Source organism: Arvicanthis niloticus, chromosome 20 (assembly GCF_011762505.2).
Source record: "Arvicanthis niloticus isolate mArvNil1 chromosome 20, mArvNil1.pat.X, whole genome shotgun sequence".
In the NCBI taxonomy this organism is placed as follows: Eukaryota; Metazoa; Chordata; class Mammalia; order Rodentia; family Muridae; genus Arvicanthis; species Arvicanthis niloticus.
The window spans coordinates 20,622,452-20,644,670 of NC_047677.1; the positions used below are offsets into that span (position 1 = coordinate 20,622,452).

At 43.1% G+C, this 22,219-nt stretch overlaps 1 protein-coding gene across 1 annotated transcript in view; it reads right to left on the bottom strand.

The window, feature by feature from the left end:
- The window catches only part of Hdac2 (histone deacetylase 2), a 32,143-nt gene extending 26,726 nt beyond the window's left edge, over positions 1-5,417 (bottom strand). Inside the window, exon 1 of the mRNA XM_034524493.2 lies at positions 5,023-5,417. Within this exon, the coding sequence (XP_034380384.1) occupies positions 5,023-5,074 (52 nt within the window). The 5' untranslated portion in view covers positions 5,075-5,417. The remainder of the gene's footprint in view (positions 1-5,022) is intronic.
- Between the last annotated feature and the right edge of the window lie 16,802 nt (positions 5,418-22,219).

Genomic DNA, 22,219 nt, shown 5'->3' on the forward strand with positions numbered 1-22,219 from the left:
TGGTGCCTGAAAGTTTGGATTCCCTAGTGTTGGGGAATTTCAAGAGCAGGGAGGTGGGAATGGGAGGATGGTGGGAGCACACCCTCATAGAAACTCCCAGAATTATATGGATTAGACATGACAGAGGCAGGCTGCCAGAAGACTAGATTCCAGAATTCAAACAAAAAATTGTCTTAAAATTTGTTTTGAGAATTGTATACTGCAGACTACACAGCCTTGGTGTATCTACTCATCAGGCAAGCTGAGCAGACCTGCTAGAACCACTGATGTCCTGGAATTCAGCTGGATTCAGTGAAGACACAGCATCAGAGGCTTATCAATTTACTCTCCCCCCCCCCCCCCCTCTTCTAATATCTCAACGCCCTTAATCAGCTTGAAGAAGTTAATGAAGAGTCAATTCCCCTATTCCCTGGACTTGGGGACTGAGGTGGTTAATACTGGGCTGTCTTTCTAGGGGAAAGTAGTGGTTTTGTTGAAACAGGGAGGAATAGCTAGGATTTATTGCATAGCCATAACCTATTGGTAGAAATATGTATAATTGTTATTAAGATGAAGCTATAATTTCTTAAATGGTACAAAATTTACTTTGATTTCAAATTTAAGGTTTTCATTGGTACGAGCTTCTTACTGATATAAAAGTGAGATGAATATTGTTACTCTCATAGGCATTGAGCCTGTATAACACATTTTGGAATACAAGGCTTAGACCCAGTCCTTCTTTAACTTTTTTAACTGATTTGAGATGGTTAGCCTGTGAGTTAAGGGCCTATAGCAAATCCATGGCTTTGAGTTTATTGTTAGGGTGTTTTCTGTATTTTATTTAGAAATAGCTGAGAGGAGTTAACAGACAAAAGTCCAGATTGCCTTACATGAATAGTTGGTTTTCAAAACATCAGAAGTCCACAGAATTGACATTACAAACATTTCTGTAGTAATGTTCATTTTGATTAGAGATCTGTCAGCTCCTGACAGCTTCCTGTCTTGGATTCTAAGAAGAAATTGAGCATCTCTGGAGTTATTCCAGTTGTGGTGAGACAGCCACTAGGCAAGAATTGCCTCTTTCCATCTACAGACAAATTACTGTCCAGAAAAGGATACACTTGCAGAATTGTCGACTGATTATATCTGCCAAGACAGAGTAATCAGCCCATAATAATTCTGCATCACTAGGTCTGTCAGATGATCCTGGGCAAGAAGGTTGAAGATCGGATGCTCCAATGTTTTGTGGTATAGGGACTGTCCAGGTGTTCAATGGTCTCTATAAATTGGCTATGTTTTAGAAGCTACACTTTGTGCTTCCCATAATTTCAGTTAACTCAGTCATTCTGGATTTCTGATGGGGTATTTACTGGCTATTTACTTTGAGAGAAAAGATTTGATAGGATGGTTTTCAGCTGACATTCATTCTAAAGCCAAGAAAAAAGCCAGGTTCAGAACTAAGTCTTTTAGTTAGTAGAGATGACAGAGGCTCTATTTAGTCAACAAAATGATGGACTGGGTATTAGGTCTATCTTGCACCTTACTGACACAAATTGGTATAGTTATGCTCTAATTGTAATTTGAGAGGAAAGTTTTATTTTAACAGGAAGGGTGATATGTAGGAGGAGCTAAGGTGGGAGGAGTAAGGAGAGGAGGAGTAAAGAGAGGAAGAGGTGAAGGAGAGGAGGAGCTAGGTGATGAGAGAAAGAGGGGGGACAGACATGGAGGCAGATGTTCACATGTCTCCGACAGTCAAAGATAGTTGATATATCTAGGTTGGGTATTGGGTTACACTTCTGAATGATATTGAGCATTACCAAACTTATAAAGCCTTTGATTAACATTTAAAAAATTGTATAAAAGCAAGGAGAAGGGGGCATGGGATAGGGATTTTCTAGGGAGGGAAAATGGGGAAAGGGGATGGCATCTGAAATGTAAATAAAATATCCAATAAAAAATAAATTAAAAAGATACTGACATTACCATTTTAAATAAAAGTAAAATCAATCTGACAACAGATGGCCACTGTATAGAACTTGTATCTGCTAAGTGAGTTAGGAGGATGCTGGGAAGGATGATATTGGTAACTGCTATAGTCTGTATTTGTGATGCCAAGTGCTGTATCACTCTGGACTCTATCTCCAAACATTTTGATTATGATTATCTCTATCAGAGAAAATAAACAAAGCATAAAGCAATTGGTGTTTAATTATATAAATTATGCATACATTCAATTCTGTTATACAATATACATTAGAAGGCACTACATAATTGACCCCAAGCTTCACTCTAAACAACGCATAGTTTACATTTCTAGATAAAGTATTAAAAACATGAGTATTGCAATTAGAACTAAATGTGGCTCCATCTGCTAAATTACACTTAAGTAGAGAAAAAAAAAGAAAAAAAAACAGTGAGAAAGGATTGTAGTGTCCACATAATTAGCTTTATATCATTTGATGAAGCAAGCATTGGTCTTTTAGTAAAGTAAGAGATTAGCCAACATTCAGAAATGTGTTTCTGGGAATTATGATGACCAGTCAATAGTCACAGTCCACTAAGAACAACTCTGATTTCTCTTCTGAGGTTTAGGGATAGTTCATACTGAAAGTTCACAGATTAGCGGCACAGAGATCTAACAAGTACAGTTCTAAAGACTGCAGACACTTGGAGAAAACCATACTCATCTTCAGAAGCATTCTTCCTTAAGCACACAGAGCCAGCAGCAAAGCACTCGCTCTGAGTCGTCAAGAGGCTCTTTGGGTGTCCAGCACCCTGTTAAACCTACACTCCCTTCCTGTTTTCTTCCCCTACCAACCAAGTTAGAACCAACTTAGACTAGTATACTATTCAAGCCCAGTGCTACTGGCATGGTCCTCCACCAACCCAACGCGTGCATCTTCTGAAAGTCACGTACTTTCTTGGTACAAAAGCTACTTTACCTTTTGTTCAGAACTTAATGAAGACCAAGATCACTGCTACTCTTATAAACTAACAAGAAGCGGGTTTTGGTAATAAAGACAGATGTGTAGAGAATTTTCTGTAGTCTAGCATGTTATCACATGGTAATTTGTATATCTCAATTTATATATCCCTTCAATTTTTGTTAGCTTCCTCCAAATGCAAATATTCAGAATGAAAATAAGTCCCTTCCAAAAACAAGTAAGAACCACAGACAGATAACCCAGCAGACTTCCACCACCAATTGTTCAGCTAGTCACTCACAGCTAGGTGAAGCATGGGAGTAAGTCAAAAATCACATGACTGAAAAATACCTCCGTCTACTCATCGTCTGTGACCAGTGCCTAGCCCATCCTTCAGCAAAGGCTCATCCCTACACATGAACACAGAAAGAAGGAGCTGTTCAAGACACAGAGGACTCTGGTTCTCCATCAGGCCTGGTGAAAGCTGACAGCTGAAGAGACTGAGCTCAACCTTTCCCTTGACCCTAACATCTAGCAAGAGCAAACCTTTACTTTAGAAAGGCTGTCATTTCCAGTGGATCAGAGAATGCAGGTCAGGGGTTTGCCATGAATCCTACTTCTTAATGTAACTCATGTTTAAGCTGACATGATCTCCTATCTCTGCTCTCCATGATGGTGTAACTTCAAATAAACCTACACAATACAGTCCTCTCAAACTGTCAATTAAGCCAAGCCATGGTGGCACATGCCTTTAATCCCAGGATTTGTGAGACAGAGGCAAGGTAGATCTCTGTGACTTAGAGCCAGCCTGGTCTAGATATTGAGTTTCAGGATAGCCAGGTCAACTTAGTTAAAGCCTGTCTCAAAAACCAAAACAGCCATTTGAAATAGCCTTTTCCATTTTGACCTAGCTTTCTGTAAGGTTTTTGATTTTCCAGCCAATGACAGGTGGCTATATTATTTAAAGCTTGTATTAAAAGATTCTGCCAAATCAAGAAAACGCACGACTATTTTCAAGTTAAAGTCGGTTTCATTCAGTCTAGTTTCTCTAGACTCTAATCTACCTCTCCAAGACACTATGACTTCAAATACCACAACTACAGAAAACGCTCCCAACTTCGTATTGCTTTGTAGAGATCAAGCGTTGGGCCAATGAGATTGTCTAGTTCTGTCCAATGTCCTTATTCTCTCAATAGTTGTCTACTAATGTCTTGGGTGAAATCTGGAAGGCAGGGCACTACTCCTTTCAGTGGAACGGAACGTAGAGACTATTAACTGCTCATACTCCAAATTGGAGAACCTTACAATCACCTCGTACCGTTCACTGCATTGTGAGCTCAGCCCTGTTTGGAATATAAGTTTCCTGCAGCAAGGTCTCCACCACACTAGGACAGACTTCCTAAGCAAGATGCCCAGGCTCTTTACTAGACCCCTAGAGCAGGGTATAACTGCAGATCGAACAAAGAGCAACAAAGAAGTGGGTGATAATAACCTCCCATAGAGACACGTCAGGACCCATCAAACCAGAACAACTCCATTCCACTTCCCTCTCTCCTATCACTTCCCCACAGGCCTACCTCCTTCCAACTCAAAACCCCTTAATGGTCACCGAGGAAGTGCAGCCCTTCCATTTGAACCCTGAGAAAGTGGAGCTCGAAGAACACCACGAACAAAGGCGAGGGATGGAGTCCACGCAAAACACCGGCGAGACAGCGTCGCTCTGCGAACTTGGCCCCCGGCCAGCAGTAACTCCTCCGCAAGCCCCACCCGGGCGCCGGGGTCCCGGGTGAGGGTGGAAGCGCAGCGCGGACAGATCGGGGGCGAGAAGGGGGGAGGAGGGGGGATCGGGCGAGCGGGGGAGGGGACAGGGACGTGGGGCGGAGCTTCAGGCCGCCGGCTTTGTGCAGTCAGGCCGGGGGTGCCGACTGGGGTTCCTCAGAGACTGGTCCAAGGCAGTGCGCCCCAAACCTGCGCGTGCCCGAGCGGAGGACCCGAGAGGAGCGAAGGCGGGCGTCGCCGAGACGCGACCGCTGGGCAGGCCGTGTCCCCGCGGGCTGCCACCCTCGACACCCCACCGCGCCTTCCCCGAGTCCCCGCTGCAGACTCCCCGGCCACTCACCGTCATAGTAGTAGCACACTTTCTTCTTGCCGCCTCCTTGACTGTACGCCATGGGCTCCGGCCGCCGCCTCCCGGCTGCGGCTCCTCCTCCGGCTGCTCCCGCCCGCCGCGGCCCGGCGGCCAGACAAGAGGGCTGAGGGGGACAGCGGGCGCGGCGGCCCTCGGAGCAAGGGCAGCCCGGAGCGGGACGGCAGCGGGTGCCAGGAGGGCCGGAGGGCGCAGAGCGAGGTTGGCAGCGGCGCCGACGCGCGACACTCGGCAGGGGTAGGCCTCTGGGTGGTGGGGCTGCGAGGCGGGAGGGACCACTGCGGATGCCCGGAGGGGGGACAGAGCTACGGACAGAAGGAGGGACCGGATCAGAGTGGACGCCACCGGCCGGGGAAGCAGCAGTGCTCTGGTTAAAGTGTCACACACAGTCAGGAGGTGCGTACAAGGGGACTTTGGCCCCGCGTTCAGAGTCCAGGACGTGCAGCCGCCAGGCTTCCCCCTCGGTCTTGCGCGCATTGGTTGCGCCTGGGCCGAGCCTGCGCACTCCGCGCCTGCTCAAACGTATCCCGGGCAGTCTAGACCACTCCGTCTGGGCTCACGCCGCTCCCCTCCCCCACCGCCGCGACGCTCCAGCCGGAGCCCGCCACGTGCCGCAGGGACCCGAGGGGACACCCCGCTTAAGAGCTCCCCAGGGCTGCTCCCGGGCTACCTGGTGGTCGGGTATTCCCACGCGTTTTAATTCTCGTGTTCTCGTCGGCTCCTTATAACTACTCTTGAGTTACAGAGAGGTTAATGGCAGACTCCTGGTATCTCCTGGGTTTAATAAGCATTTCTTAGACTCAAGTATAAGTACGGGTCCCAGCATCGATACCTGTTTATAATAAACACCATGTAAAGCTGTCAGAAGTGCTGGGGGGCACATGCCATGTCCGTCTTCTAATAGGTGTGGGTAAATGAAGGAGTGTAGTTCTCTCAAGTGCTAAACAATAGTCAAATGAGGACCGAAGGGTTGTCGAACTTTTCCAGACTCCACGTGCTTTGTCTATTTTATTAGACTGGATGTGCTACTAGCCAGATAATCAAAAAGAATTGATTCCCTGTGTTTAATAGCTTGACGTTTATTGGACACCTGTCTAAGCCTGCCTGCTTAAAGGATGGGTAAAGGATGGAAGCTGTCTAATAAAACACTCACACATCTTAACTGTTATTATTTACAATTCCGGCTACATGCGCACACCGCTTCCTCCTTAAGACGAGGTGTTGAAGTAAGAACCGTACTGAGTCACTAACAAAAATAATTAGTTTTCTACTTTTTGATCCCTAGGACTCTTCATACTTAAAGCACCGATCTCCCAGACTTTACCCCCAAGAGACTTAGAATCCCTCCAAGGTACCCCTCACCACATCGCTTCTCTCCCAAGCCTGTATTTTTAACAAGACCCTGGGAGGTTAACACGGTTGGTTCAGGGACCACAGTGGTGAGACGATAGCTTTGATGTTAATGTTGACTACAGAGTGTCGCTTGCTTCGTTTTCTCTGTCAGTTTCCAAGTCAACTAGGGAAGGTTCTGAAAACAGAATGAGATTCTTATGCAGGCTCTGATGTTCTTCCACAGACCCAACACGGTGAAATATGAAATAAGACTTGATTTCTTCAGGGAGACTTCTAGCCCCTCTCCCTCCCCCATGTCTGTTTTCTGTGCTTTTTAAATACCACGTGCCCTTTTAGCTCACCAATTAACAAGTTACCGTTGCCCGTAACTCCTCAGCTTGTCTTAGTTGGACACAGTTCTACAAGAGAAGCCCACTTTACCCCGAACATAATTATTTCTCTAGTGCCTGTGACTTCCAGCAAGCCATTTGAATTTGTTATAAAGCGCTTTTCACTCATAAAATGAGAGACTTTCTTATGTGACTATTAAAACCTTCTTAAGAAAATCCACATGGAATAGTATTTAAACCATATGAGCAGATGCTATTGTGATCTGTAATATCCATTTTGATAAGAGCGATTACAGTCACTACTACACCTTGTATCAGGAGAACCCAACTTTAAATGTCAGGCGTGGTGGTACACACCTTTAATCTGGGCCACACCTTCTGCTGGAGACCCACATAAGGACATTGGACATAAGGACACTGGAAGAAGGAAGGCTCACTCCTTCACCTGCTTGCCCTGTGGGGCTGAGCAACTGCTAGATCCTTAGACTGCCATTCACAGCTGCTGCTGACCATTGGTGGGGAGTTGGACTAGAGACTGTCAGTCATCAACAAATTCCCTTACTATAGAGACTACCCATAAGTTCTGTGACTCTAGAGAACCCTGACTAATACAAGCCCCAAGAAGGCCTGTGGTGGCAGCAGCTGCTGGTAGTGGTTTATGCTGCTGCTTTTTCTGTTACTGGATTGCTGGTATACTGATGACAGAGACTGGGACTTATTCCAAGGAACCCTATGCCCCTAATCAGCAGGATGGAGTCTAAAGAGTTTTATGCCCCTTTCCCTCCACAACCTCCTTTCTCTCCTACCTAGTGTTGGGATTGGAAGAGATTAGGATGGAATAAGGGTTGGAAGGGTGGTAGTTAATAGAACCCAATAAAATAGCCCCCTAAATAGTCCCAAGCATACATTGTATCACTGATGAAATAATTATTGCTCAGATTCTTTTAGCGTGGTATAAAGTAAACCAGCCTTCCTGAGGGGTGGTCTCTTGGCTCAGATGATTGACAGGCTGCTGGATTAACTCTTAAGGGAGGCAGCAATAGAATGAAATGTCAGACCATAGGTCTGTAAGTGTAGCCCAGATCTCTCAGCCTGGATCAGGCCGTGTTTCCATACAGCTCTCCAGAGCAGAAAGTTAAGAGACTCCTGGAGGGCAGCTGGAGAGATGACTCAGTAGTTGAGGGCACTTGTTGCTCTTACAGATTACCAGAGTTGGTTCCCAGAACCCACAAAGTTGTTCATAATCATCGATAACCTCAGTTCAAAGGGAATCTAACAAGTATACATATGATGCACATGTATGCATGCAGGCAAACCACTAATACACATAGAATAAAATAAATCTTAGAAGAAGAGGAGGAAGATTATGATGATGAGAAGGAGGAACAAAGGGTGTAGGTGCCTATGGCCTTGGACAAACCAGGTTCTCCTGAAAGGGGGCCCTTTCTCCTTGCTCCTTTTTCCAGAAATTTTTGCCCTTGGCACTGAACTTCTCTTTTGCAATATAATTCATTATGCCTGTAGATATCATCTGGGCGTATTACATAGTCCACATGGGACTAGGAGTGAGGAAACTGTCACACATATGCTGATGTTCATGCTGCTCTCTGTGTTGTGAGTAGAAAATACTGACTCTCCCGCCCCAAATCTCCTGACTTCTGCCAGCATCCATGAATCTCTAGCAGGTTAGCTCAGTGGCTTGAAAGAAGGCTAAAAAAGAATCTTAGATGTTTTATAGCTCATGACAATAGAAAACCAAAGGCTCTCTACCCTGGTGGAATTCTTTTGTTATTCCCTGATCTCTGAGATAGGGTGGGAAATCCTTGAGTCTTCCTCCACACACTGAAGTTGCCAACAGAGTAGAAATTCTAGATTATTTTAACCACACAACTATGTTTTTAAAGTAGGTTCTGGAAATTTGAATTCAGATTCTCATGTTTGCTCAACAAGTCCTTTCACCCCATGAGACATCTCCAAGGCTCATTTTTTTTTTTACTCTTTTCATTGTATATTTAGGTGAATATATTCATTGTTGAAGTCAGCACCACCACCACCACCCCCCAGCATAGCTGTAGCCATTTTGTTCCATGCCTGCCAGCTGTTTCTTATTGTCATTGTAATATACCTGCCAGTCATTGACACAGAAAAATAACAATTCAGAGCAGGATCATCTTGACAATATACTGTGCTATATACTCTGTATGTTATGAGGCTTGTTAGTCTTAAGAAATTTGACAACTGTAAGCTCCACTTAGGACCAATCAGAAGAAAGATCAGATAGACCTGTTCTGTCTAGCTAGCCAAAATAGTTTGAATCAGAGCTGACCACTGGGCAGCACTTCCTGAACCTGCACAGGAGCTTATTGTGTGTGTGCTTTTTTTTCCTTTATAAGCTGGTCCTGAGAAATGTTTAGAGTCATAGCCTCTGTCCCTGAATTCTGAGCTATGGTCCTGATCAATCAGCTCTACTGTGTGTGTTCAATAAACCATCCTTGTCTGAGATAAGTGTTTGTGTGGTTTGTGGGGCAACTCCTGGACCTCAACATTCATAATCAATCCTGGATATTATGTTGTTTGGAGATGTGTTCAATTACTTTCAGATTTCACTCAAAATTTCAGGACACAAACAAAACACAGATGATTCTTCATAGGACTATAACATGACTATAACATGGTCTTTATCTGCATTCCCAGTAGAGTCTTTGTTCCTTTCTAAAACCACAAACATTCAGACTTGACTATCTGCATTTCTCTTGCTTTCTAATTCCCACCAGGATGAATGTTGAACTCCATGCACAGCATTCTAGGGCTTCTGTAGCCCAGAGCTCCAAACTCTTCAACATTACCCTCATAAAACAGTTCAGAAGAGCTAGGAACCTCATGGTCAGGATCCTTAGAGCAACAATGCTACTTCTTGCTACCAGTTCCCATATTAGCTACTTCTCTGATGGCTGTGATGAGCTACCTGGCAGAAGCAATTTCAAGGAGAGTTTGTTTTGGCTCACAGTTTAAGGGGATACAGTTCATCATGCTGAGAAAAAGATGGCAGTTAGAAAGTGAGCATCTGACCATGTTGCACCTTATAGCCATCAAGTAGAAAAGGATTATTGATGGTGCTTTGTCTGGCTTTCCCCTCTCTTTTTATTTTCAGTCTGTGTTCTTGGCACATGAGATGATATCACCCACACTGAGGATGTATCTCTCCTCCTCACTTAATTCTCTCCAGATATGCCCTTATAGATACACTCAGAGTATATCTTCCCAAATCTAGTCAAGTTGTCAGGACACGACTGATAATTGCAATGAAATTTCTTTATGTGAGGGATCTGATCATGATGCTGCTTTACACCGGACATTGTAAACTGCCAGTGTTAGCAGTGACATCACCTCCAGTGTCAGACTGTGGAATCATCTGACACCATCATTGTCAAAATAGATTCTTAGCTCCCTTCCTTTGCTGTGTTAGTCACTTCAGTATTAGCCATGGCAGGACCAGTCAATGAAAAGTTCTTAGATCATATTACCCTGCTGTTATGAATCACATGGAAAAGTGTGTGACCTCTTTAGTAGAAGACAAGATTTCTGGGTCACAGTAAAAAACATGCCACTGGCAAACTGCCCAGGCACGAGAGGATCAAGGTACTGGATAGTTAAAAAAAAAAAAAACAAAACAACAACAACAACAACAAAACTAGGTAGCTTGATTCAGATTGCTGAAAAGCTTATTATAAAAGCTTTGTATTATAAAAATATCCTGTTATAAAATTTTCAATCATAAACCCAATCATTTCTGGATTATACTTTGAAAAACTCACTGATTGACATCAGATCCAGGGTAGGTTATTTTAATGGCTGGATCATTGTGTCCATATAGATATGTCATCAAATATAACTCTGGGTATTACTGTGATATGGCCATTTTCAGATAACAGCTTGTTTGGGCCATGATATACTTAGACATTGGCCACAATATAAATAAATAAAATTTATTTAATGTCACAGTGCTATTCAGGAACAAAAATGAACTACTGATAAATGTGACAAATCTCAAAATTGTTTACAGTAACATAAAAGGCTGAATATAAGATGATGTTTTTAGATATTTTTGTTCCCACCTGCTTTGTTATAGTCTTCATCTTCTCTGGCTCCATCTTTGCATTTCATTCTCCATTTCAATGTTGAAAGCAAACGAGGCCAGGTAGGGTGGCACATGCCTTTAATCTCAGCATCAGGAGGTGTGGGGAAGAAGATTACAGATCTCTGTAACTTCCAGGCTAACCTAATCTACACAGCAAGTTCCAGGTCAGACAGGGCCATGTAGTGAGACCTTGTCTTTAAAAATAAATGTTACTATATGACATAATTCATCTGACACTCAAGAAAGTATAAAACTACACCAAAACAAATCAGTTCATTGCTGTCAACATCCATAGTTAAGAATAGGGTATTATTTTCAAAGGCTTTAAAGAACATTTTGAGTTAAGAAAAACAGTCTATATGTTGATTATGGGGATGATGTGTAAGTACACATGTATTGAAGTTCAGTGTGCCATAGCTCTCTGTATTAAAGCTTTTTTTCTGTCATCAGGACACTATAGAAAATAATGAAGGCAGTAACTGGATAGGTAGTCTAGTTTATATATTACATGTTGCTGCGGTACTATATTTCCAAGTACTTTAAAACAACAAACAATAGACAATAAAGGTTTTTGCTATCCCCAGTGGAAAATGACTCAGTACTTTTATAATAAGAATTTATCAGAATTTAGCTACTTTTAAATTTTTAAATATTTAATATTTATTATGATATTTTATTGTATATTATTAATATAATACATTATATCATATTAATATAACACAATAGATAATAGAGTTATTATTATATGTGCCATATATAATAGATTATAAGATATATTCTATATATTAAATATTTAATATTTAAAATAGAATATTATTTTTTCTATTTTTTTTAATTCTATCAAGGATCTTCAAGGCTGCTGCTGGATTTTCAGCACATTCTAGATCTCCCACTGCAAGGAAATGATTTCGCTGTGATAGAACAAATCTTTTGAATTCAGACTCCATTTTAGAGAACCTGACCTAAGGCTAAACTTGAGGTAGCTAACAAACTGGGACCTAGCACCAGTTTCCAGGTTAGCCCTCAGCAAGGCCTGTGTTTAACACCAGTTTCCAGGATATTCTCCAACAAATCTGTACCTCCAGGTTACAAGTCTGCTCCTAACACTTCACTTCTTAACAACCCCCAATCAGGTGGAAAGCAGAAGGTAAGTCTATGGTTTGGCTCCCAACACCAGCCAATTGTGTTAAAGGCCATTAATGGCTGCCCAGTCAGGTGTGTGCCACGCTAGATACCCCCTTCTTGCCGCTATAAATGCTTACCTAAAACTGGGCTCAAGGTTCTGCCTTCCCATCCTGCTGTGTCAGGGCTGGCAGGAGGGCCTAAGCTCAGGGTTATAATAAAGAGACCCTGATGTGATTACATCAGAGTCAGCTCCTTGGTGGTCTTCTGGGGCCTGATTGTCTAAAATGTTTCAATAACTAACTGTCTCTAGTGAAACACCACCCCACCCAGCTTTTCACTGCACACATAACATATTGGTGCCAAAGTATCCAAAGCTTGATAGATCACCATGCTCCCCATTGATCACATTATCAATTCCCAGTGCTGCATCAGCTGACAGTTCGGGCTTTGCCAAGACCAGCTTATAACCTCAAAGGTCCTTATGTAATCTATCTGGTAACTGGAGACATTTGGGCAAGTACACCACAACACCTCCTGTGCATACCATCCTCTTGTGGATGGATTCCACATCCCTTGTGGAAAGATTAACAAGTGACCAAATGCCATAGGATTATAAAAGGAATAGGCCTGCCTTTAGCCTCTGTGATGGGCCAGTTTCAACTGTAGGTAGGGCTGAGACTGATGCCCATAAATCTTTTGGGAACTACTTGCTAGTCTCTTATTCCATGTAGTTGTTTCTTTGGTTTCATTTTTTTTAACGTGTGTGTGTGTGTGTGTGTGTGTGTGTGTGTGTGTGAGAGAGAGAGAGAGAGAGAGAGAGAGAGAGAGAGAGAGAGAGAGAGATACAGAGAGAGAGATACAGAGAGAGAGAGATACAGAGAGAGAGAGATACAGAGGGAGAGATACAGAGAGAGACAGACAGACAGACAGACAGATCTCCCAGAATTTGAGTTATAGGTGGTTGTAATCTGTCCAATGTAGCTTCTGGGTACTAAACTCTGGTACCCTAGAAAGAGCAGCAAGTGCTCCATCCCAGTGCTGCATCAGCTGACAGTTCCTCTTAACAGCTGAGCCATTACTTCAGCCTCTTCCCCCTTTTTTTGACAGAGTCTTACTGTGTGGCTCTTGTTGCCCTTGAACTTCAGACTGGCCTCAAACTCACAGAGCTCTGCCTGCCTCTGCCAGGTATCAAAAGCAGGCAACCTTAAATGGCTTAAATGACTTAAATAACTTCTTTTTTTTTTTTTTTTAAATCATTTCTTCTCACACATATTACATCCTGGCAGCAGTTCCCCCTTTTTTACCCCACCCCCCACCCCAGTCCTCCTATGCCACCTGCCCTGTCCCCCAGATCCAGTCCTCTTCTGTTTCCCTTCAGAAAAGTACAGGCCTCCCAAGGATACCAAGAAAACATGGCATAACCAGTTACAATGAGACTAAGCATAGACTCATATAAAGGCTTGGGTAAGGCAATCCAGTAGGAGGAAAGGGGTCTCAAGAGCAGACAAAGACACCTCTGTGGTCCTTTGAATAGGAATGGCCCCCAGAGACTCATGTGTTTGAATGCTTGAACCATAGGAAGTAGCTCTTGTTGGAGTAGGTATGACTTTGTTAGAGGAAGTGTGTCACTAGGGGGTGGGCTTTGAGTTCACTTCTTTTTTGTTTTTAAAAAAAATTTTTTTTTGAGACAGGGTTTCTCTGTGTAGTCCTGGCTATCCTGGAACTCACTCTGTAGTCCAGGCTGGCCTCAAACTCAGAAATCCGCCTGCCTCTGCCTCCCAAGTGCTGGGATTAAAGGTGTGTGCCACCACTGCCCGGCTTAAAATTTTTTTATTGGATATTTTATTTACATTTCAGATGTTATCCCCTTTCCCCATTCCCCCAACCCAGAAATCCCCTATCCCATTTCCCCCTCCTCCTGCTCTATGAGGAATGGGTTCCTCCCTATGTGCTCCCAGGCTGGTGGTTTAGGCCCTGGTAGCTCTGGTTGGTTGGTATTGTTGCTCTCCCCATGGGGCTGCAAACCCTTTAAACTCCTTCAGTCTTCTCTCTAACTCCTCCATTGGGAACCCCATGATCAGTTCAATGGTTAGCTGTGAGCATCTACCTCTGTATATGTCAGGCTCTGGCAGACCTCTAAGGAGACAGCTGTATCAGGCTCCTGTCAGCATGCACTTCCTGGCATCCACATCAGTGTCTGCCTTTGGTGACTGCACATGGGATGGATGCTCAGGTGGAGCAATCTCTGGATACAATCTCCGGACAGCCCCTCCTTCAGTTTCTGTCAGTTCACTTTCTCACTGCCAAACTCTCAGCTATTTTCCAGGACCATGCCTGCACCATGACATTATTGAACTAAACCTCTGAATTGTAAGCCAGTCCCAAGTAAACGTTGTCCTTTATAAAAGTTGCCATGATCATGGTGTCTCTTTACAGCAATAGAAACCCTAAGACAACCCCCTCCCCCAAAAGCCAACTTCTACTCTTAGGACTCCCATAAAAACACGAAGCTACACAACCGTAACAAGTATGCAGGGGACCTAGGTCTGACTCATACAGGTTCAATGATGGTTTCTTTAGTCTCTGTGAGCCCCTGTGAGCCCTGCTTAGTTGATTCTGTGGGCCTTCTTCTCCTAGTGTTTTTTGACCCCTCTGGCTCCTATAATTAATCCTTTTCTCTCCCTCTTCTGCAGGATTCCTGAGCTTGGCTTAGTGTTTGGCTATGGGTCTCTGACATTTGGTTTTTGTTTGTTTGTTTGTGGTTTTTTTTTTTTTTTTTTTTTTTTTTTTTTGCCAGTTGTGCTTGTTTCTACTCTAAGTCTCTGGTTCCTGGTCATTTAGGCAGTGACAGGCATGGGCTCCCTCTTAATGGCTAGGGCCTCAAGTTGGATCAGTCACTGGCTGGCCACTCCCAGAAGTCTTTTGCCAGCATTACCCACAATGCATCTTGCAGGCAGGACCAAGTGTAGATGGAAGATTTTGTGGCCCAATTGGTGTATCAGGAAGCCTTGCCTGGTGGGCAGTGGAGACTCCCTGGAATCTACAAGGATGACTCTAGTGAAGATTCCTAGTAATGAAGAATATGAAGCCTGAATCAACTTACTTTCTATATAAACAAACAAACAGCCCTTGGAGGAGATCAGCTATGCTATCTATTATCCTTCTTAAGTTACTAAGCTCCTAACACTAAGCAGCCACAAGAAAGGGTAAGAAAAAAAAATCAGTTTCCTGGTACCTTCATTAAAAGTATAAACTCTGAAACCCTTCCCCATTTAGCTTCTTCTAAGATTGTAAAGAATTTCCTTTGCTAGATGGGGTGGTACTGGTCTCTACCAGGATCCAGGTTCCCCAGCTGCAATTGGCCAGTGTTATTAAAAAGCCCAATTGTAGGCATGTTTTTGCATACCCTGTAAAGTTTATCCTTGTGTTATTTAAATGCTAGTTTCTGTTGCAATCTGGACTTGGCATTGTAATGCTTGTTTCAAATATCTCCTGTGTCAAGGTTGTGTAAACAATGCTTATGATTTATTCTCTGCCTCGTCAATAAAAAGCTGATCAGCCAATGGCTGGGCAGAAGAGAGAATAGGGTGGGATTTTTGCCAGCCAGGGGGTGAGGGAGAAAGAGTAAAGGGAATTTGCCACAAGGAAGGGGTCCCAGAGACATGCTGAGAGAAAACACCTGAAGTCCAAAAAAACAAGATCAATTCTAAAATCTAAGTATTTGGGGGATTTTGGTTGGGAGTTAGCCAGATTAGCCTAGAGGATTAGAATAGGTCAATGACTGTCTGGGTTTTGTGCTGTAAAGATAGATTAAATACATCTAGTATTCTCAGTCTCATTCATTTGGGAACTAGCCAGGGTAAGGGTTAGAAAAAAAAAACGACACATTTTGAAAATTACTACTCTACCTAATTAACTCATAAAGCAGCAAATAAAACAAATGAATAAAAATAAAAACAAATAACAACAACCAACAAACTTTTCAATTAAATTATGCCCTTGGTCTATCACTGTTTCCCACTATAACAATTCAGGTGCTCACTCAGCTAGGTTAAGAGTGAAACCAGGTCCATTTGCTTACTTTTTGATCCTTATTTATCACTCTACTAAAATGTAGAATAGGTTGATATAAAGTGCTAGATTCCTTAACAGCTAACTTGTAAATTGAACGTAAAGATATTAATGTTACATGTTAAATCACTTAAAGAGTGACTTTGATGATATTTTCTGCTATCAAATTGTTTGCCATTTATACTCTTACCCCTTAGTTGACATCTAGCAAAACACCTATAAAATTCCCTTTCATCTCTTCTTTCTTCCTTTCTTTTACTGTAGCCGCCTGGGGCCACAGACCAACTGGGTTCACCTGAAAGGGGGGCTGGAAATGAAGAAAGGGACGGAAGGCAAGAAAAGATGAAGCCAAGACAAAGTTCTCTGATCAAGCCTCGGAGTTTAATGTTCAGCTCTTCTAATTTAAAGCCCCACCAAACCCCTTCTTGTTTCAGTCGGAGATAGGTGGGGGAACCCATCCTTAGTCACAGCCAGAGATGTCTCAAGGCAAGCTCAGTGGGCAGTTTATTCTTCTAAGTTCCTGTATCAGGTAGTTCGTGCAGCCAAGGTGGGTAACTCCACCTAGATCCTATTATTTGGTCTATTGTGGTAAACAAGGTCTTTCAAGCCTGCTCAAGGCTGGGGGGAGGATTTTACTATCTCTTTCAGAACTATCTGTACTTTCATTGCTCTTGTTAATATCAGATATGATTTTAGAATGTTTTCCTATATGATAAATTATTTAAATCTTTACATCTAAAATGTATACTAGGGATACATTTTATGATGCTAGGGAAATCATGGTGAACAGAATATAAAGAAAAATTATTATGTTTTTTAATTATTTTTTATTTTGAGAATTCCGTACATGTATGAAATGTGATCATATCTGCCCCTCTACTCTTTATAGATCTCAAGACAGCCCCTCCCAATTCCTTGTTGTAATTGTTTTGTAAACCACTAAGACCATGTCTTAGAGTTTCATTGCTATGAAGAGACAACATGAAGAAGGCAACTTTTATAAAAAAAATATTTTTTTTCATTTTGGCTGGCTATAGTTTCAGGTGTTTAGTCCATTATCACCATAGTGGGAAGCATGGCAGCTTCCAGGCAGACATGTACTCTAGAAGGAGCTGAGTGTTGTGCATCTTCATCCAAAGGTAGCCAGAGAAGGAGACTGTCTTCCCACATGTAGCCCGGAGAGTCTGTCTTCCACACTGTGTGGAACATGGGCACAGGACCTCAGAGATCACCCCTTCAGTAACACACTTCCTCCAACAAGGCCACACCTTCTAAAAGAGCCACTTCCCATGGGCCAGCCATATTCAAACCACTACATTCCACTCCCTGGCATCCATAGGCTTGTTCAAACACACGAGTTTAGTTTATGGGGGTCATACCTAGCTATAACATAATGGAAAATATATTAGTTCAACTTTAAAAGTACCCGTAGTCCATCACATCTCAACAATGTTTAAAAGTCTGATTTTCAATCCTTCCCAAGATTCATGCGATCTCTTAATTGTAATCCCCTATGAAATTAAAATCCAAAAGCAGATTGTGTACTTGCAACATCAAAGGATATATGTTACCATTCCAAAGTATCATAGTGAGGAAATGCTGGAGCAAACCAAGCTGGGCCAACTCCAACCTCTGCATCTCCCTGTCAGATGTCAAAATGCTCTTCAGATCTCCAATTTCTTCATCTTTGTTGATTGCAAAAAACTTCTTTCTCTTGGGCCGTTTCCACTCCCCATTAGCAGCTTTCCTCAGCAGGTATCCCATGGCTCTGACATCACTTACATCTTGGATACTCCAAGGTAACTTCATAATTTCTTATGCTAATGTCTAGGTCCACACATGATCTTCTGGGCTCCTCCAAAGGGCTGGGCCACTTTTCTGCTCTCTGTAGTACACTTAACTTCGGTTAATTCACTCCACTGTTGCTGCTGCTCTTGGCAATCATTCCATGGTACTGGCATCTACAATGCACTGGAGTCTTCTGCTGCAACTAGGCTTCACCTATATCCTTGCATAGGCTCTCTTCATGGTACCAAGCCTCAACTGTTTTGCATGCAGTAATCCCTTCAGTCCTGGGTTATCAACAGCAACTGAGGCTGTACCTTCACCAATGGCCTTTCCTGGCTTCCCACAATACCAAACCTTAGCTGCTCCCCATAATCCCTTCATGTCTTCAAACCTTGTACCACCTGGGTGACTCTTACACATTACTGAGTCTAACTGCTCGCATGAGATACAACCTTGGCTGGCTCTGGAATACAGCTTCTCTGTGCTCTCAGAAAACACTTCCAAGGAGATTTCACCTCAGTGCTGCTGGCCCTTTCTGAATCATTGTTAATTTCTTAGCTCCAGCTAAACAGCATAAATTGTCTCAGTAGCCCCATCTATTTTTGACTCTAAAACTAGAGTCATGTGGCTGAAGCTGCTGAATTCTCCTGCTTGCTGGGGCTGGAACATGTCACCACCCTCCCCTGTTCTATTACATGCTTCACTGCCTAAACTTGGCTGTCCTAGAACTTGCTCTGTAAATGACTTGGAACTCAGAGATCTACATGCCTCTGTCTCCTGAATGTTGGGATTAAAGGCATAGTCCATTACCCCTTGACCTAAGCTTTTCTCTACTTGGAACTTACTCTATACCAGGATGGTCTTAAATTCAGAGATCTGCTTATCTCTGCCTCCTGGGATTAAAGGCATATACCACCATGCCTGGACCTAAACTGTTCATGGCCACTATACCTCAATATTCCAATCAAAAGCATGTGTCATCTCATGTACAGTTCTGAATAAAAAGCCTGATCTTTCAGCCTCAACCAAGTAATAATAATGCCTAACATGATATAACTATCCTTTATTCAACTGGAAACACATAAACAATAAGCTTAGCTGGGTGGGATTTGCCCCATGGACACCATTTCCTTAATTTCTTTTAACATCCTCCAACACAGGATTTAGCTCCATTGCACTTCCTGGTTCTCTTTTAATACTTGGACCATACATTCTATAATTTTTCTTTCTATTCTTGCCATGCTTATTCAAAATGCTCCTCATAAGAGTTAACCACAGGACAGGGTCTAAACTTGGTTGATTTGAGACTTACTTTGTCAATGCAATTATTCTGAATCGCCTCGCCTTAACCTCAGGCAGACTGTTCAGACAAGGGCAAAAATAACCCATATTCTTCACCAAAATATCACAAAAACAGACTCATAGCATACTAAAATTCTACTCCTCTGAAGCATCTAGCACCAGATCTCCACATTTTCATCATCACTATCTTCCATGCTTCTACTAGTATGGCCCATTAAGCTCCACTTAAAGCTTTCTTCTGCTTTCCAAAGTTGCAAAATCCACATTCCTCCAAACAAAAACATGATCAAGCCTATCACAGCAACACCCAACTCCTGGTACCAATTGTCTTCATTAGGTTTCATTTTTGTGAAAAGACACTATGAGCAAGGGAATTCTTATAAAAAAAAACAAACAAAAAACACAAACAAACAAATAAACATTTAATTGAGGCTCGATTACAGTTTCAGAGATTCAGTCCATTATCATCATGGTGGGAAGCATGGCAGCTTCCAGGCAGATATGGTGCTCTAGAAGGAGCTGAGAGTTCTACATCTTGATCCAAAGGCAACCAAAGAAGGAGACTGTCTTCCCAAAGGCAGCCAGAAAGGACTCTTTTCTGCACTGCATGGTTCTTGAGCAAAAACCTGAAAGTCTACCCCCACAGTGACACATTTCCTCTAACAAGGCCGCACCTCTTAATAGTGCTACTTCTAATAAGCCAAGCATATTCAAACCACCACAACCAGTTAGTGCAGCCTGCATGTGCATGAAGGTGAAACATTGTAACCCAGAAGTAGTCACATCCTCAAAAAAGAATGATTCTCACTCTGTATATAGCTATGAGCTACTCATAGCTCTTCAGTAAAGACTTAAAGATCAACAATCGCACTCATGCTGAGATTTTTGGCTGCCTTGATCTTATACCATCTTGTGCAGATAACCACAGATGCTGTGGGTGTGTGAGTGTGACAGTACTGTCATGTTCAGATACTAACATTTCACTGCACTCACCTCTCCCTCCCCATCTTTCAGCTTTTAATTTCTGCCTCATTTTCTGTTCTGTTTCCTGGGCCTCAGTGGTAGGGAGGTGTGGGGAGCCAACAGAAGGCCTACAATAGCCTACAACAGCTGATCACACTCTGATAACATCTTGCTTTAGATACCCAAGATTTTCCCTTGGGTGTGTGAGACTTTAAGGTGTGTGACTTAAGGGTGTGACTTAGAGATCTGATTTAGAGACAAGACCCAAGGGCATGATTTAAAGGTGTGACTAAAAGGCGTGGCTTAGAAGTGAGACATATAAAAGGCAAGAGGCAGACAGAAGAGAGTAACAGAGAATCGGACACTTCGGAGTACAACTTACAGTCCAACCTGGGAGTAGGAATCAGACACTTCACAGAACAACTTGGAGTTAGTTATTAGACATTAGGCACTTGGCACTTGGAGGAAGAACTTGGAACTGAGAAAGAGACTAGCAACTGGAACTTGGAGGCACTAGGGACTAGGAACTAGGGACTAGGAACTTAAGACTTGGGACTTGGACTAGGAAGAGAGACTGAAGAATAAACGGGATTGAATCACACTCTGTCTGGACTCCATTCCTCATCTGTCCTCACTTTCTCTCTTGCTGAACCCCAACCCACGGACTGGAGCATCTTGGGGCAGTGCAGGCTCTAACAGTTTAGCCCCCAAAGCTTTTGGTAGTGCAGGTTCCAACATTGACAGAACGGTCCGAGACATTTCTGGCCCCCAAGTGTGGGGCAGCTTGGGCCACAACAGTGAGGTGTTGGGATTGGTCTGGGACTGCTGTGTATTCAAATGCTAAATACTGGCCTCTAAGATCTAGTTGACCCTTATGAAGAGATCCTCATGTACACCAAATGATGCTCTCACCACACATGTGCACAGCCTGCATTTGGGCACTTGCTGAGCAGTCAAAAGGTGTCAGGTCCCTGGTACTGGATTTACAGTCATTGTGAGCCACTCATTGTGGGTGCTAGGTACTGAATTCCTGTCTCCCAGAAGTCCAAAAACCACGTTTAATCATACCCTGGCTGGCTCAGAGCTCAATATCAATATATAGATCAAGCTGTCTTAGAACTCGCAGAGATCCACTTGCTTCTACTTCTGCCTCTGGAAGGATGGGGTCTAAGATCTGTGCCACAATACTGTGCTAAGTCTTGTTTTTTGAGACAAGATCTATTATTATTATTATTATTATTATTATTATTATTATTATTATTATTATTATTATTTTATGTATTCACTTTACATTCTATTCACTGCCCTCTCCCAGTCACCCTCTCACATAATCCTTTCCCCATTCCCCCTACCTTTCTGCTCTGAATGAGTGAGGAACCTCCTTCAATTCCCTCAATCCTGGCACATCAAATCTCTGTGAGGCTATGCATATCCTCTCCCACTGAGAACAGATGAAGCATCCCAGCTAGAAGAACATGTCCCACATACAGGCAACATCTTTTGGGATAGCCCCTGCTCCAGTTGTTCGGGACCCACATGAAGACAAAGCTGCACATCTGTTACATATGTGCCAGGAGGCCTAGGCCCAGTCATGTATGTTCTTTGGTTGATGGTTCAGTCTGTGAGAGCCACAAGAATCCAGGTTAGTTGACTCTGTTGGTCTTCCTGTGGAGTTCCTATCCACTTCAGGGCTGCAATTCTTCCTCCTATTCTTCCATAAGAGTCCCCAAGCTCCACCCACTGTTTGACTGTGGGTATCTGCATCTGTCTGAATCAGCTGCTGGGTGAGGCTTCTCAGAGGACAGCCATGCTAGATGCCTGTCTGCAAGCACGACTCTGTAATAGTGTCAGGGATTGGTGCTTGCCCATGGGATGAGTCTCAAATTGGTTTGGTTATTGGTTGACCATTCCCTCAGTCTTTGCTCCATCCCATTCCCGAATTTCTTGTAGACAGGATAAATTTTGGGTTGACCATATCCCCAATTCTGTGAGTCTCAGCTAAGAACACCCTTGGGTACCTCCCTTATCTCAGGTCTTTGTCTCTTCCTGGAGATGCCTCCCATCTCCTCACCCCAGTCAGTTGCAGATTTCCGTTCATTCT